Genomic DNA, 16,396 nt, shown 5'->3' on the forward strand with positions numbered 1-16,396 from the left:
TTTGTCCTTCTGTTATTGGAGTAGCCCAGAGAGACTTTTTGTATCTCTGGCATTTGCCTGAGTGTTTGAAAACCCCACTGGAGAAGGAGCTGGGTTTCTTTTATGTGGGGTAAGCAGATGAGGAAAGACTGAAGTGGCTACTGGGTAGGCAGCAGCTTGGTGGGTAAGATGGTTTCATGGGCAAAGAAATGTTTAGGATGTCTCAGTACCGAAACTGAGCAGCAGAAGCAAAAAGGAGGAAAATCTTGCAATGGAAGAGGTAGGGGTGTAGTGTCAAATCTGAGTTAGGTGAGCTTGACCTTGTGAGGTGAAGGGGATATGTGAGTTACAGAATTGGAGGTGAAGGGCTTTGAACACAGCTTGGGAAGTTCTGGGATGAGTGGTGTAGAGAGAAACACTTGCTTGAGTGCCCTGTTAAGAAACAGGATACTTGCTGGGGGAATGGAAGGCAGGCCACCCATCAGAACTTGCTGGAGATGTAGGGTTCAGAACTGAACTAATAGGGAAGCCCTCCTGACACAATTGAGCTGTTTAACAATGTAATGATGTACTAATGTGGCAAGGACAGGTGCTAGACAGTGGTACAGGCAGAGAAAGGCAGAATTCCTGAGTTCAGAGAGAGCCTCAGAGCCTAGGCTCCTACTCAAGATCACACTGAATTCAGGTGCATTTTCCCAGGGGAAAATGAGGAGAGGCTGAGGGAGCTGGGGTTGTTTAGCATGGAGAAGAGGGGGCTCAGGGGAGACCTCATTGCTCCCTACAACTACCTGAAAGGTGGCTGTAGCCAAGAGGGAGTTGGTCTCTTCTCTCAAGCAACCAGCACCAGAACAAGAGGACACAGTCTCAAGCTGCACCAGGGGAAGTTTAGGCTGGAGGTGAGGAGAAAGTTCTTCCCAGAGAGAGTCGTTAGCCATTGGAATGTGCTGCCCAGGGAGGTGGTGGAGTCACCATCCCTGGAGGTGTTCCAGATGGGACTGGCCATGGCACTTGGTGCCATGGTTTAGTCATGAGGTCTGTGGTGACAGGTTGGACTTAATGATCTTTGAGGTCTCTTCCAACCTTGGTGATTCTGTGGGATCTTAAACTCAGATGACAAACTCCACATCATCCAGGGGCAACCCATTCCAGTACTTAATATTTTTACTCTGTGGATAATTGTCTTATCAGTTGGAGGATCACCTCTGTCAAGTCATCAGCACTGTCTGATGGCTCCAAATCCATGATAAGCTCCTCTTAAGCCTAGGAAGCTGCTCTTGGGTGGCCACCCATCCCTTTCCTCCAGCTGTTGCTTTTCCAGGATGAGCAGAAATCTTTCTAGCTGTTCATGTGTGTAATTATTCTGAGGTCGTTATACTTGACCCTTTTCTGTTTCAGAGAGAGCAATGTCTGTGACATAAACCCTGTACACTTCCTGTTTGCTCTGGGGACGGCTGAGGTAAATGTTTGCATTTCTTTGACGAAGGGGCAGTGAAGTTTATTTCTTCCTTACAGTAGTTTGCATGAGGATAAGAAGTGATCATGCAAGTGTGATTACTCGATTTGATCTCATGGGCTGTCTTAGGCATGTAACAGTTAAACAGGATGATTTTGCAGAGCACAGTGCAGGTAGGATTTCTCAGCTACCTTTTTTCCTGAGATGCTTGAGATTTTGCAGATAGGGCAGAAAATGATGTGGTTTTACTTCAGAGTAAATCTGCTGGGATTAGCTGGCATGAGCGCCCTGCTCGTTTTTGGAAATGCAGTGCTAAGGATTTTGACTTTTGGATCGGGTTAAAGGGAAGTTAGATGTGTAGAGCTGGTGTGTCGCCATTGAAATATCTGCTGTCAGCCTGAGAAATCCGATGAATTGCTCACAGATAACTCACCACTGTATGTGAGCACTGTCAGAACACCAGGCGCCTGCTGCATCAGCTTGAAACGTTTTCTGAACTCTTCAGGGTAAAGTGGAATGCTGGGATCCCAGAACAAGGACTCGAGTTGGGCTGCTGGACTGTGCGTTGAGCAGTGTGACAGCAGACACCGAGTGAGTAAAGGCTGCCTCCTGGAAGCAGCTGCTTCTGTTTCCTCTGAAGTGTTGCTTTAGTAACAAGCCCTACTTTGTGTGCAGATGACCTGCCCCTGGTCCTCTCTGCTTAGTGCTAGTGTGAATAAAGGGCTTTCTTAGGCACAAAGGAGTCTCTTAATTATTGATCTGAGGAGCAGTGCTTAATCTTTTACACAACTACCTTTTGAACTAGTGTTTGAGTGCTGTGAATTAATTGACCTTCCTTATCTGCACTGTGTTTAATATGTAAATGATTCTTCCAGTAAAGGAGAATGTCTAATTATAAGCATTGTGCTTTGCAGGATAGAAGGTTTGCCGTCCATTTCAGCACTGAAATTTGATGGAGCTTTGAATATGGCTGTTGGAACATCCACTGGGCAGGTAGGCTTAACAACGCCTACAGCAGGTCTTAGAAGATCCTGTTCCTGCAGTTTCCAATCCAAGTTGCTGTGTGCTGAGTGCATTTACTGTAAATATATAGGTGTATGTTAACACAAGCGTTTAGAAGAGCATAAATTACATGAGTAGAGTAGTATAGAAGCACACAATCGATAAGGTTGGTTCTTCAAAGTGCCCTTTGCTGCAAGGACCGCTTACAGTCATCACATCCTCCGTGGCTTCAAATTCTTCAGTTTGCTTGTGACTGAAGGTGAAGAAGTCAGGTTCTTCACCTGGTGGGGAGTCAGGTGGGGAGGCTGCTGCCTTTTGAGGCCGTCAAGATCATCTCAGTACTTGTGTAAAGCTCTCCCTTGCCTTGGTAGTGGCTCAGAAAACAGAAGTGAGTGATGTCATCTTGGCTTTGCAGGGGCTGTGACAAATTATGAGACTCTTTAAAAAATCAAGCCCCTTCCCAGTGCAAGCAAGAGTGATGAGTAAGTTGGAAAGGAGGAGTTTCAAATCCAGCATGCTGGCTTTTACCAAAGATTCTTTTGTAACTGCAGTCTGCTGTGCAATGGGCAGGGCTTGGCACAGGATCTCAGTGGGGTGTAGATGCGGTGCTTGGGGATATGATTTAGTGGTGGATGGGGTAGTGTTGGGTTCAAGGTCTTTGCCAAGCTAAGTGATTTTGTGATTCTTTCAATAATTGTTCTTACTGTCTAATCTTTCTGTGAGGGGTGATTTAATTTACAGATATGATGGCAGCAGTTAATAAAGTGGAGGAGGGATTTTTTTTCTGCCTTCAGCAGTCTCTTAGTGCATTTAGAAAGCCCTGGCTTGTTCAATAGTAGGTACAGATGTGTACAGCTCTTAAGCTGTACTTGCCATGATGCTAGTGTATGTCAGGCAAGGTTTATTGCACACTAGTATCACTTTGATGAAAATATATTGATAAAAATATAATTGGAGTTAGTATTCACACATTACATGTGAAAGAGTTCAGGTCTTTCTCGAGTTCCACAGGAGACTTTGCAGATGAAAATGCATGTTGGACACGATGATCCTTGAGGTCTCTTCCAACCTTAGTGATACTGTGATACTGTGGAAGGCAAGGCCTGTAGTCTCTACTTGAAATGTACATTGTGGTGTTGTGCTGAGTGAAAGTGGCACTCACTGAATGCCAAAGGGAGTCGAAAACTAAATCCTGTTAGAAAAGCAGAAGAAACTTAAAGGGAAATATGGATAATTGAGAAATCCTGAAAGCCTTGAAAACAGTTCATTTTTCCAATAGAAATTGAAAAGGAAGATAGTGAGCTCTTAAATTTGCTCTTGAATTTTTTCTAGACTGAAGCATGCTGTGGTCAAACCCCACTGCCAGCATAGCTGGGCTCCCATCATAAGCCCTTTTCAGAGAGCAGAATTACATCTTCTATGCAAATCCTATCCATGTATTCAAGTAAAGCCTCAAGTTTAGCTAAATCTTTAGTGAAGATCTGGTGTGTGTTTTCCTCTTGACCTTGCAGTGTTGCAGGTTTCATCTGTCTCTTGCTCTTGAAGGTTTTGCTGTACGATCTCCGGTCTAGCAACCCACTGATAGTCAAAGATCACCGCTATGGGCTGCCCATCAGGTCGGTTCAGTTTCAGCCTCAGCTGGATTTGATTCTCTCTGCAGACTCTCGAATCATAAAGATGTGGAACAAAGACACAGTAAGTTCGTCTTGCTGCTTGCAGATTTCTGAATTTTCATTTCTTTTCATGCAGCTTAAATAATTAAGCTGAAATTCAGAGCAGGAAGTTGGATTTTTCACCTGTTCCAGTTTGCACAGCTTTTTGGTCTGTCAGACTAAATAAACCAGCATCTGGGAGGTTAATCAGCAGCCTGTCAGGTATCAAGATATGTAGTCCTGGGAATTTTTTAACTGTTCATATATGTCTGCCTAAGGTGCTTCTATCAGCAGGAAGGTTTGAACATAAAAAGCGCTATCCTAGCCACTGCCTTGGTTTGTGTATTGACCATCCCTGGTTAGGATGTTACGTGAGAGAGAACCTGATCATTGCAGCTCTCTGCTAGAGAGGGGCTGGCGTCACCTCATCACCTGTTAAAGCCAGATGCTGCTTATTTGCACTGTACCTGGGTGCAGAGCAATGTGTGCTGTGCTGTGGGATCCTAATCCCTGCCTTTTGTACCGCTAAGTGGAATGGAAACATCTCTTCCATTGCATCATGCTGTTCTTTAATCTTCCTGCCAGTGACACTTGCCCCAGAGATTTCCAGGAGCACTGCAGTGCCTTGCTCAGTTTGAGGGACTGTTCAGTGCTCTGCTCTTCTGGCTTTGCAGTGAAGTGTATCGGGAGCAGTTGCAGTTCAGAGGCACTTTTTTGCTGACTGTTCCAGGCAGTTGTTTCAGTGCTTCTACATAAACTTTCAACATCCTCTTATTTTTCTATGTGCTTGCAAGCAGGTTTTTGTAAGCTCCTCTGCAGTTATTTTTAATTGTTTAAAAGTGGGAATAAATTATTGTTTAAAGGAGCAAATTATTATTTGAAACATCTGCAGTGGCCTCTTCCCATTTTTCCCAGGTAGATGCATTTCCCTCATTGAGAACGAAACACTGTGAGGCTTGTCAGATGGCCTCTGTAGTGGGAAGGCAAAGATAGCTTTGGACTCCTTCCTAGAGTGTGTTCCAGCTGGCTCCACCTCTCCCAGATGTTGGTTCCTGACTATCTCTGGCTGGGAACCAACTGCAGAGGCAGTCTGCGGGGTGGAGAGCATCTGGCTTTGATACCAGAATAGCCCCATGCTGAGACGTGCCTTGGGGTGGGGAGGAGGCTTTTGTCTGCTAAGACCAGGGTGATTAATCACCGGGGAGAGACCGGGGTGGGTGGGGTAACAGCATGTAACTGGGAGGGAAAGGAAGGGCCCAGAAAGGTAGGTGGGATTGCTGCAGGGAAAGAAAAAAGGAGAAATGGGATCAAAATTTGCTCTGTTCCTGTCCCTCATTTAGAACTGGGTAGGCATGTACTCTCATGCTTCAGATTCTGTGGCCCCGCTCTTGGAGACTCTTCCTCTGCTGTCTGTCTTGTGTGTTGGCTTCTAAAAGCACCTGTATTTTGTCTGGCTTTTCCAGACTCTTCCAATTATTTTTGGTTTTGTTTTGTTGTTTGTTTTTTTTTGGGGGGTGGGGGGGTGGGTAATATTGTTGCCTGCTTTTACTTTTCTCAAGTATCTTCAATTCTAATCTAAGCTACATAGACAAAAGTAGTAAAAGCAGTGGTATATGTTGACCTCTTTAATACTGAGTCTATAAATAAAGTGCTGAGCTGTATTTCCTTTTATGTTGACATGAGCAGGGTGGAAGAACCAAGCTCCAGAATCCAATTCTTTCAGTCCGTGGTTTCATGCAAGGAAACTTGCCAAAACAAAATCTAAACCTACCACGTTCACAGCTAACAAAATGAGGGTTACAGTGACCAGAAGTTTATGGTCCTCACCGTCCCTTTAGAATAAAAGATGAAAATAAACGTGTCAGATGAGCACAGAAGTGTGAGCTGTACCTGGCTGTGCCCTCAGCAGCCAGTGGGCCACACTTCCTGAAGAGAGGAGAGCAGGGACAAAACACAGCATTGAGTTCCCTGTGTTACGTTCAGACACTTGGACAATATTTTATTGTTCTGCAAAATCTGTTCCATCTTTGTTCCATCATTTTTTCTTGGCTTCCATAATGGCTGTTCCTAATGTGTAGATGTACTGAATCTAATGATATTATTTGCAGTTCTTGAATGTCTTTTCTTCCTGCAACTCCAGGGGAAGATCTTTACTTCGATGGAGCCAGAGCATGATATCAATGATGTCTGCCTGTACCCAAACTCAGGTATGTTAGACACGTTACTGTCTTTGGTTTGAAAGGGAAAGCTTGTGTTAGCTTGGTCTTTTTTTCTGTTTAGGTGATGGGAATTAGATCTGCTTTGTTCTTTAACAGAGCTGGGAAAAAAGTGTCAGTAGTGTTGTTCCCTCTGCATCTGTGTTAAATCAGAGCCCCTGCAGTTAACTGGTGGCACGGTAGCTTCCGAGTGATTGACCTCTCTTGCTCTTTCAAATAGCTGAAGTATTTCACTTCATAAAAGTATGAATTTTGGCCTTTTGTTGCTGCCAAGTCCCAGATGAGTGAGGGTTTGCTTTCTAGAGCTGGGAAAAATCTCTTCACAGCAAGTGACAAATGTTTGCAAGTGTTTCCCTCTATCTGATCTTTCTGGTTTCAAATACAGCACTTGCTGTGCCCTCCCTTAGGTTTGCTATTTTGGGCTGAAGTGTAGATTCCCAAGTGCACACACTGGGATAGTTTCACACAGTATCACAGTAACTAAGGTTGGAAGAGACCCCAAGGATCATCAAGTCCAACCTGTCCCAACAGACCTCACAACTAGACCATGGCACCAAGTGCCACGTCCAATCTCCCCTTGAACACCTCCAGGGACGGCGACTCCACCACCTCCCTGGGCAGCACATCCCAATGACGAATGACTCGCTCAGTGAAGAACTTTCTCCTCACCTCGAGTCTAAACCTCCCCTGGCACAGCTTGAGACTGTGTCCCCTTGTTCTGGTGCTGGTTGCCTGGGAGAAGAGACCAACCCCCTCCTGTCTACAGCCACCTTTCAGGTAGTTGTAGAGGGCAATGAGGTCACCCCTGAGCCTTCTCTTCTCCAGGCTAAACAACCCCAGCTCCCTCAGCCTCTCCTCACAGGGCTGTGCTCAAGGCCTCTCCCCAGCCTTGTTGCCCTTCTCTGGACACGCTCAAGTGTCTCGATGTCCTTCCTAAACTGAGGGGCCCAGAACTGGACACAGGACTCAAGGTGTGGCCTAACCAATGCAGAGTCCAGGGGCACAATGACCTCCCTGCTCCTGCTGGCCACACTATTCCTAATACAGGCCAGGATGCCATTGGCCCTCTTGGCCACCTGGGCACACTGCTGGCTCATGTTTAGGCGGCTGTCAATCAGCACCCCCAGGTCCCTCTTTGTTTGGCAGCTCTCCAGGAGTGCTTTTGAATTTGCTGCATCTCAGTGCTGTTTTTAGAGGTCAGACCTGAGGGTTACTCTTAACTAAGGTTTCCACTTCCCACCTTTAGGAGTAAAAATGTTTAACAGTGGTGGTTGTCTATGCACACATGCTTTTGCTGTACCTCAGAATTCCCTGCTTGAGCTGAGTTGCTTAGTTCTTTCCTACGTGATGCTTACTTCCTTTTTAGAAAGCACTACTGAAAAAATGAAGTAATAAAATTTAGGGCCACTGGGATGGCACAGGGCCAAACTTGATTCAGGGAATACCTGTGCTGCAAACTCAGCTATGATCTTAATTTTAGAGAAGGGTAGCAATGAAGACAGAGTGACTTGGCCTTTAATTTGTACTAGGAGCTCAGATTCAAGATTGTGTAGATAAGTGAGTTTGAGATTTCTAATGAGTTAAAACTTAAATGTGTGTGTTTTGCCAACTTCAATTAAGAATGGATAGGGTTGTTTGTTTTCTTTTGGTTTGTTTGGGTTTGGTGAGATGAGCACTTCCATGCTGGTCCCTGCTGAGATGGTGAGCATTTCTGACCCTGTGCAGCAGCAAAACTGTAATGGTCTGCAGGACCTCTCTTATGAAAATCACAGAATCACCAAGGTTGGAAGAGACCTCAAAGATCATCAAGTCCATCCTGTCACCACAGACCTCATGACTAGACCATGGCACCAAGTGCCACGGCCAGTCTCCTCTTCAACTCCTCCAGGGATGGGGACTCCACCACCTCCCTGGGCAGCACATTCCAATGACGAACGACTCGCTCGGTGAAGAACTTTCTCCTCACCTCCAGCCTAAACTTCCCCTGGCACAGCTTGAGACTGTGTCCTCTTGTTTCTGGTGCTGGTTGCTAGAGAGAAGAGACCAACCCCTTCCTGGCTACAACCACCTTTCAGGTAGTTGTAGGGAGCAATGAGGTCTCACTCCCAGGATGCTCAGATCTGGCCCCCTCTGGAGCAGAATGTTTTTTCACATTGAGCTAAGATTTCCTTGGTGACCTGGACAAGGGCACAGAGAGCACTGTCAGCAAGTTTGCTGATGATGCCAAGCTGGGTGGAGTGTCTGACACACCAGAAGGCTGTGCTGCCATTCAGCCAGACTTGGACAGGCTGAGAGCTGGGCAGGGGGAAATTTGAAGTTCAACAAGGGCAAGTGTAGAGTCTTACACCTGGGGAGGAACAACTCCAGGCACCAGTGTAGGCTGGGGACTGGCCTGTTGGAGAGCAGTGAAGCTGAAAGGGTCCTGGGGGCAGAAGGATGACCATGAGCCAGCAGTGTGCTCTTGTGGCCAGGAAGGCCAATGCCATTTTGGGGTGGGTTAGAAGGGGTGTGACCAGTAGGTTGAGTGAGGTTCTCCTCCCGCTCTGCTCTGCACTGGTGAGGCCACATCTGAAATACTGTGTCCAGTTCTGGGCCCCTTAGTTCAAGAGAGACAGTATGCTGCTACTTGAGAGTCCGGTGCAGAGCCACAAGGGTGATGAAGGGAATGGAACATCTTCCATATGAGGAGAGACTGAGTGATCTTAGAGAAGAGGAGACTGAGAGGTGACCTCATCAGTGTTTACAAATATAGAATAGAATAAACCAGGTTGGAAGAGACCTTCGAGATCGAGTCCAACCTATCATCTGACACTATCCAATCAACTAAGCCATGCAACCAAGCACCCTATCAAGTCTCCTCCTGAACACCTCCAGTGATGGCGACTCCACCACCTCCCCAGGCAGCACATTCCAATGGGCAATCACTCTCTCTGTGTAGAATTTCTTCCTAACCTCCAGCCTAAACCTCCCCTGTCGCAGCTAGAGACTGTGTCCTCTTGTTCTGGTTCTGGTTGCCTGGGAGAAGAGATCAGCCCCTGCCTGTCTACACCCTCCCTTCAGGGAGTTGTAGAGAGCAATAAGGTCTCCCCTGAGCCTCCTCTTCTCCAGGCTAAGCAACCTCACCTCCCTCAGCCTTTCCTCACAGGGCTTGCATTCCAAACCCATCACCAACTTTGTTGCCCTTCTCTGGACACCTTCCAGCATCTCAACATCCTTCCTAAACTGAGGGGCCCAGAAATGGACACAGGACTCAAGGTGCAGCCTAACCAGTGCTGAGCACAGGGCAGAATGACCTCCCTGCTCCTGCTGGCCACACTGTTCCTGACACAGGCCAGGATGCCATTGGCCCTCTTGGCTGCCTGGGCACACTACAGGCTCATCTTCAGCCTACCATCGACCAGTACCCCCAGGTCCCTCTGCCTGGCTGCTCTCCAGCCACTCTGTAAAGGGTGAGTGCCCAGAGGCTGGAGCCAGGCTCTGCTGGGTGGTGCTCAATGCCAGCACAAGGGGCAGTGGTGGAAGCTGAGGCAGAGGAAGTTTCATGTAACTATGAGGAAAAAATTTTTCCCTGTGACGGTGACAGAGCCCTGGAGCAGGCTGCCCAGGGGGGTTGTGGAGTCTCCCTCTCTGGAGATATTCAAGACCTGCCTGGATGTGTTCCTGTGTGATCTGGTGTAGGTGATCCTGCTCTGGCAGGGGGGTTGGACTGGATGAGCTTTTGAGGTCCCTTCTGGCCCTTGAAATTGAGAGTCTGAAGGTTTTTTTCCTGAGACCACTCAGACATTGACACCATTTTTGTTTCTGGCACTTTGACACAGAAAAAAATGTTACAGGAACACAAATAATGTAAGCAAACAACAGAAGCCTGCCAAAACAAGGACTGCATGGTGTGATGCCGAGGGTCCGTCTTGGGTGTTTGAGACTATTGGTGTGCTAAGTGCGGACTGTGCCGCGTGGAGCTAGCCAAACCTCATGTCTCACTTGCAGTGGCTAGGGAGAGGTGGAGTGACTTATCTCCAGCATTTCATCTAGGTTCCACTTTTGAGCTTAGTGCTTTGATCCAAAAGAGAGCCCAGGAGTGAAGAAACACCCATGCAGCACTGATAAGGAAGGGCTCATGACAGGGAGTGAACCAAAAGTAAGTTATGTAAGAGTGTAGAATCTTAGCATAACTGAGGTTGGAAGGGACCTCTGGAAGTTCTGTATTTCCTGCTCAAAGCTGGGCCAAATTTGGGGTTAGATCTGGCTTCAAAGTCTGGTCAGATTGCTCAGGTCATAATCACTCAACTTTGGAGGCTCTCTAACCCCTGTGGGGTGTGGACATGCTGCCTCAAGTGTTTTGGCAGACATTATTTTCATGAGGCTCCCCAGGAAGAGCCTTGCAGTGCACAGAATGATGATCTAGGTTGTGCCCTGCAGTTCTGCCCCTGTGTCCTCCTTCAGTTCTGCATTGCTTCTCATTCTTTTTTCAGCTGTCTGTAGGGGGGCAGGTTGATGTCTTCTGCTAAAAATTGTTGTGGGATGAAAACTAGGATGTATTTTATAATCCAAAAATAGAGTGAAGGGATTTGAGATAGGAGGTGGTGCACTGCATGTTTGTCATAAACAGTTACTCCAAAATTTAAGATGCCTGGCACCACCTCATGCCTATTCAGGTGTTATATTGTTATTATTCTTAACATTCTGAAAATAAGGAAATAGAATAGAATAAACCAGGTTCAAGATCATCCACTCCAACCCATCATCCAACACCATCTAATCAACTATCACAGTATCACAGTAACCAAGGTTGGAAGAGACCCCAAGGATCATCAAGTCCAACCTGTCCCAACAGACCTCACGACTAGACCATGGCACCAAGTGCCACGTCCAATCTCCCCTTGAACACCTCCAGGGACGGTGACTCCACCACCTCCCTGGGCAGCACATTCCAATGACGAACGACTCGCTCAGTGAAGAACTTTCTCCTCACCTCGAGTCTAAACCTCCCCTGGCACAGCTTGAGACTGTGTCCCCTTGTTCTGGTGCTGGTTGCCTGGGAGAAGAGACCAACCCCTTCCTGTCTACAGCCACCTTTCAGGTAGTTGTAGAGGGCAATGAGGTCACCCCTGAGCCTCCTCTTCTCCAGGCTAAACAACCCCAGCTCCCTCAGCCTCTCCTCACAGGGCTGTGCTCAAGGCCTCTCCCCAGCCTTGTTGCCCTTCTCTGGACACGTTCAAGTGTCTCGATGTCCTTCTTAAACTGAGGGGCCCAGAACTGGACACAGTACTCAAGGTGTGGCCTAACCAATGCAGAGTCCAGGGGCACAATGACCTCCCTGCTCCTGCTGGCCACACTATTCCTAATACAGGCCAGGATGCCATTGGCCCTCTTGGCCACCTGGGCACACTGCTGGCTCATGTTTAAGCGGCTGTCAATCATCACCCCCAGGTCCCTCTCTGTTTGGCAGCTCTAAACCATGGCACCAAGCACCCCATCCAGTCTCTTCCTAAGCACCTCCAGTGATGGTGACTCCACCACCTCCCTGGGCAGCACATTCCAGAGGCCAATCTCTCTTTCAACCTGGTCTATTCTATGAAGAACTTCTTCCTAACAGCCAACCAAAACCTCCCCTGGCACAGCTTGAGACTGTGTCCTCTTGTGCTGGTTGCCCTGGAGAAGAGACCAGCCCCCACCTGACTACAACCTCCCTTCAGGGAGTTGTAGAGAGCAAGAAGGTCTCCCTTGAGCCTCCTCTTCTCCAGGCTAAGCAACCCCAGCTCCCTCAGCCTTTCCTCCCAGGGCTGTGCTCCAGACCCCTCCCCAGCTTTGTTGCCCTTCTCTGGACACTTTCCAGCAGCTCAACATCCTTGGCACATTTTCAGTAACTGGAGCCTGAAGTTGTGGAAAGCTGTAAATACAATATCATTGGAGTCCCACTATGGCTGTGGCTCAGCCCTCTCACTGAGACCCCAGCATTCTCAGTCTTCCCTTGGATGCTTGCCAGGCCAGCATGGCACAGGAAATGTGAGAGACCTCTGCCTGGCTTGGTGTGAAACTGCTGTTCAGCCCATGCCCTCTCCTCACCCTTAGGAAATTATTTTAACACTGCATCGTCACATGAGACAACGGAGTGCTCAATTTGCACTCGAGCTAAGAGGGGCAGCAACAAAACCTCCACTCTGGACTGCTGGAGGGCAGACTTGAGGTTACTCAAGGAACTAAGTCAGAAGGTACCTTGGGAAGCAGCCCTTAAAACCCAAGGGGTCCAGGAGGGCTGCACCTGCTTCAAGAATGAGCTCTTGAAGGCTCAGAGCAGGCTGTGCCACTGTGCTGCAAGATGAGCCCCGGGGCAGACAGCCTGCATGGGCAATGAGCTTCTGAGTGAATTGAGGGGAAAAAAGAGGAGGTATCTTCTTTGGAAGGAAGGAGAGGTGACCCATGGAATGTTTAAGGATGTTGCTAGATCATGCAGGGAAAAAAATTAGAGAGGCAAAAGCCTATTTGGAGCTTAGCCTGGCATTGCTGTGAAGGACAACAGAAAATCCTTCTACAAATACATTAATGGCAAGAGGAGGGCAAGGACAACCTCCACTGCTTGGTGGATATGGAGGGGAACATAGTTACTAAAGATGAGGAAAAGGCAGAGGTACTCAACACCTTCTTTGCCTCCATTTTCAATAGTAGGATAGGTTGTCTACAGGAGAAGTGGCCTCCTGAGCTGGCAGATGGAGCCAGGGAGCAGTGTAGCTCCCCTGTGATCCAGGAGGAAGTAGTTAGAGACTTCCTTAGCTGCTGGGATCCCCACAAGTCCATGGGACCGGATGAGACCCATCCTAGGGTGCTGAGAGCTGGCAGATGAGCTGGCCAAGCTGCTCTCCATCATTTTTCAGCAGTCCTGGCTCACTGGAGAGGTCCCAGAGGACTGGAAGCTGCCAACGTGGTGCCCATCCACAAGCAGGGCCAGTTGGATGAGCCAGGGAATTCCAGGCCTGTCAGCCTGACCTCAGTGCCAGGCAAGATTATGGAACAGGTCATCTTGAGTGCAGTCACACAGCACTTAGAGGATGGCCAAGGGATCAGGCCCAGCCAGCATGGATTCAGGAAGGGCAGGTCCTGCCTGACCAACCTGATCTCCTTCTATGCCCAGAAGACTGCCTGGTGGATGTCATCTGCTGGGACTTCTGTAAGGCCTTTGGCCTGCTTCCTCATAACACTCTTCTTTCTAAATCAGAGATGGAGATTTGATTGGTGCAGTGTGGTGCATGAGCAATCGGTGTGATGGCTGTATCCAGAGGGTAGCTTGGTGCAGACACCACCAAGCCCAGTGGTGCAACTGAGGGACAAGATGCCAGCCTGGGCACGCTCTAGAAGTAGGCTTGTGTGAACCTCAGGAGGTCCAAGAAGGCGAGGTGCGAGGGTCCTGCACCAGCATCAGGGCAATCCCTCGTATCAATACGGGCTGGGGGATGAGGGTATTGAAAGTAGCCCTGCAGAGAAGAACTTGGAGGGTGTACTGGTGGATGAAAAGCTGGATGTGAGCTGGCAGCGTGCAGCAGCTGGTGTCCTGGTCTGCATCAAAACAAGTGTATCCAGCAGGCTGAGAGAGGTGAGACCTTGCCTAGAGTCCTGTGTCTAGCTCTGGAGTCCTTGGCAAAAGAAGGACATGGACCTGTTAGACCTCTTCTGTGAAAAAGAGGCCTTTCCATTTTAAGTTCTCAAACTAGACTGCTGTGTAGCTTCTGCAAGTGTGGTCTCTCCTCCCATAAAAATTGGTTAAAAGTAACAAGCTGAAGCTATGAAAATGCCTCGAATAGGCTTCTCCTTCCAAAGCCCTTCCTGCTTCACACCCTCAGATCTCCCCCGCAGTGCAAGCCTGCCCAGGTACTCTTTTGATGTCTAGTTTCCCTCCTGCAGTTATTGGTGGAAGACTCTCAAAGAGGAGGTTTTTTCTTTACTGCTGTCTCAGAAGCACCTGCAGAACTGATTGCTGTCCTCTGTAGTGATTCAGTCAGTGAGCAGTGCTTTGTCTCCTGCAGTAACAGTGGCGTGCTGATGTCCTAAGGGAGCCTGAAAAGTGTCTGCTGCGGTGTGGTGTCCCTTACAGTGCCAGCAAACTGTTCCAGGGATGGTTTTTAGCCTCAGTTTGCTGACTAAGCTTTCACAAGTTTCTTGCCTTGCCAGGAAAGCAAGCCCCCTGTTCTCTGACATTCAAAGTCCAACTGCATTTTGTATTTTTAATAAAAGGATTAGGGAGGAAGGATTACTCCACCCATGTTAATTGCGTTCCTCTAGTTGGGTGTAAATTATATTTCTGCCCTCCAGGTATGTAGTAATTGACCCAATTATTCATAGTCTCAGTGGCATAAGTTACAGTGCTTTTAGATCAGAATGTTATCTAACCTGATTGCTCTTCTCTTTGTACACCACCTCTGCTGTGATCTGGTGATCAGTTATGCTGGAAAGACAAAGCTGAGCTCAACACCTGCCTGATGTCCTTGCTACTCTCCTCTAGAAGGGAATAGAGCTTACATGAAGTCTTGTGGCAGCTGGAAATTTTCCACAGGCTTAAATATTTCTCCACTAGTTTCTTTGTATTCAGATTATTTAAAGTGTTCATGGGGTTTCCTAGGTATACTCAGAGATGTTTCAAATCTGACACCTGGCTCAGTTGGCTGTATGTCCCTTTTCCTGCCTTTGAAGCCATCATATCCTGACTCTGAGAAGCTGCTGCTGTGCTGATTTCCTGAGATGAAACACAAAAAAGGTGTAAACTATGCTAGGGTTTGTGACTTTTGTTTAGACTGCACTTCTGTGATTAGAAGCAAAACAAAAAGCTGAACTCTCTTGTGTTAATGACACAAGTTTATGTCCAAGGTAGGTGTTGGGTGCCATACTAACTGGATTTGTTCTAACAGTACTATGGGGTGAGCTCTTTAAATCTGCTATGAAAAGGGGCAGGCTGCAGTTGTCTTGATTGTTGGTTGAAGTGGTGCTGAATAGTTAGGTTGGAGAACAAAACAGGATCGTAGAATCCTTTGGGTTGGGAGAGACCTCTCGAGGTCACCTAGTCCAACTCCCTTGCAGTCAGCAGGACATCTGCAGCTGGAGTGGGCTGCTAAAAACCACCGACAACCTGACCTGGAATGGTTCCAGGGATGGGACATCTCCCACCTCTCTGGGAAACCTGTGCCAATAATTTCACCACACACAGTGTAAAAAAAAAAAAGCCAGAGTGTTTCCCTTACCTAGTTTAAATCTACCCACTTTTAGTTTGAAACCATCACTCCTTGTCCTGTTGCAACAGGCCCTGATAAAAGGGCTGTCCCCATCTGCCTTACAAGGCCCCTTAAGTATTGAAAGGCTGCTCCTTGAAGCCTTCTCTTCTCCAAGCTGAGCAATCCCAAGTCCCTCTGCTTTTCCTCATAGGAGAGGTGTTCCAGCACTGATCCATTTTGTGGTCCACCTCTGGACCTGCTCCAACAGGTCTGTTCTTTGGCTGAGGGTGCCAGAGCTGGCCACAAGACCCCAGGTGAGGTCTGAACAGAGGGAGTCTCCTCTCTCAGCCTGCTAGACTCACTCCTTTTGATGCAGCCCAGTATACAGCTGGCCTTGCGGGCTGCAAGGGCACATTGCCTGTTCATGTCCAGCTTTACATCCACCAGCACCCCATCCCAGGCTGTCCTGCACAGGGCTGCTCCCAATCCCTTCATCCCCTAGCCTGTATTGATACAAGGGATTGCCCTGATGCTGGTGCAGGACCTTGCCTGTGGCCTTCTTGAACCTTCCAGGGTTCACGCAGGCCTGTTTCTTGAACTTGTCCAGGTCCCCCTGGCTGGCATTGTGTCCCTCAGGATGCTCTTGATCCTACTATGTCATTGATAAAGGTATTAAAGTGTACTGGTCCCAGTACAGGCTCCTGAGGGGCACCACTTGTCACCAGCCTCCATCTGGATATCAGGCCATTGACCACTACCCTCTGGATATGACCATCTTAGTAATTGCTCATCCACCAAATAGTCCAACATCCCAACAGGGATGATTGTGCAGGGAAGGAAGCTCTGTGAGGTGTGCTGCTGCCAGACTTGTCTCTGCTTAGTGTTTGATGCAACCCT

General features: G+C 48.0%; 1 protein-coding gene across 1 annotated transcript in view; it reads left to right on the top strand.

The window, feature by feature from the left end:
- NOL10 (nucleolar protein 10) overlaps nt 1–16,396 on the top strand; it is a 51,511-nt gene that overhangs the window by 9,849 nt on the left and 25,266 nt on the right. Inside the window, exons 8-12 of the mRNA XM_054180120.1 lie at nt 1,375–1,435; nt 1,938–2,023; nt 2,347–2,425; nt 3,980–4,129; nt 6,227–6,293. Coding sequence (XP_054036095.1) covers nt 1,375–1,435; nt 1,938–2,023; nt 2,347–2,425; nt 3,980–4,129; nt 6,227–6,293 — 443 coding nt within the window. The remainder of the gene's footprint in view (nt 1–1,374; nt 1,436–1,937; nt 2,024–2,346; nt 2,426–3,979; nt 4,130–6,226; nt 6,294–16,396) is intronic.

This window comes from Dryobates pubescens, chromosome 3, assembly GCF_014839835.1.
Source record: "Dryobates pubescens isolate bDryPub1 chromosome 3, bDryPub1.pri, whole genome shotgun sequence".
In the NCBI taxonomy this organism is placed as follows: domain Eukaryota; kingdom Metazoa; phylum Chordata; class Aves; order Piciformes; family Picidae; genus Dryobates; species Dryobates pubescens.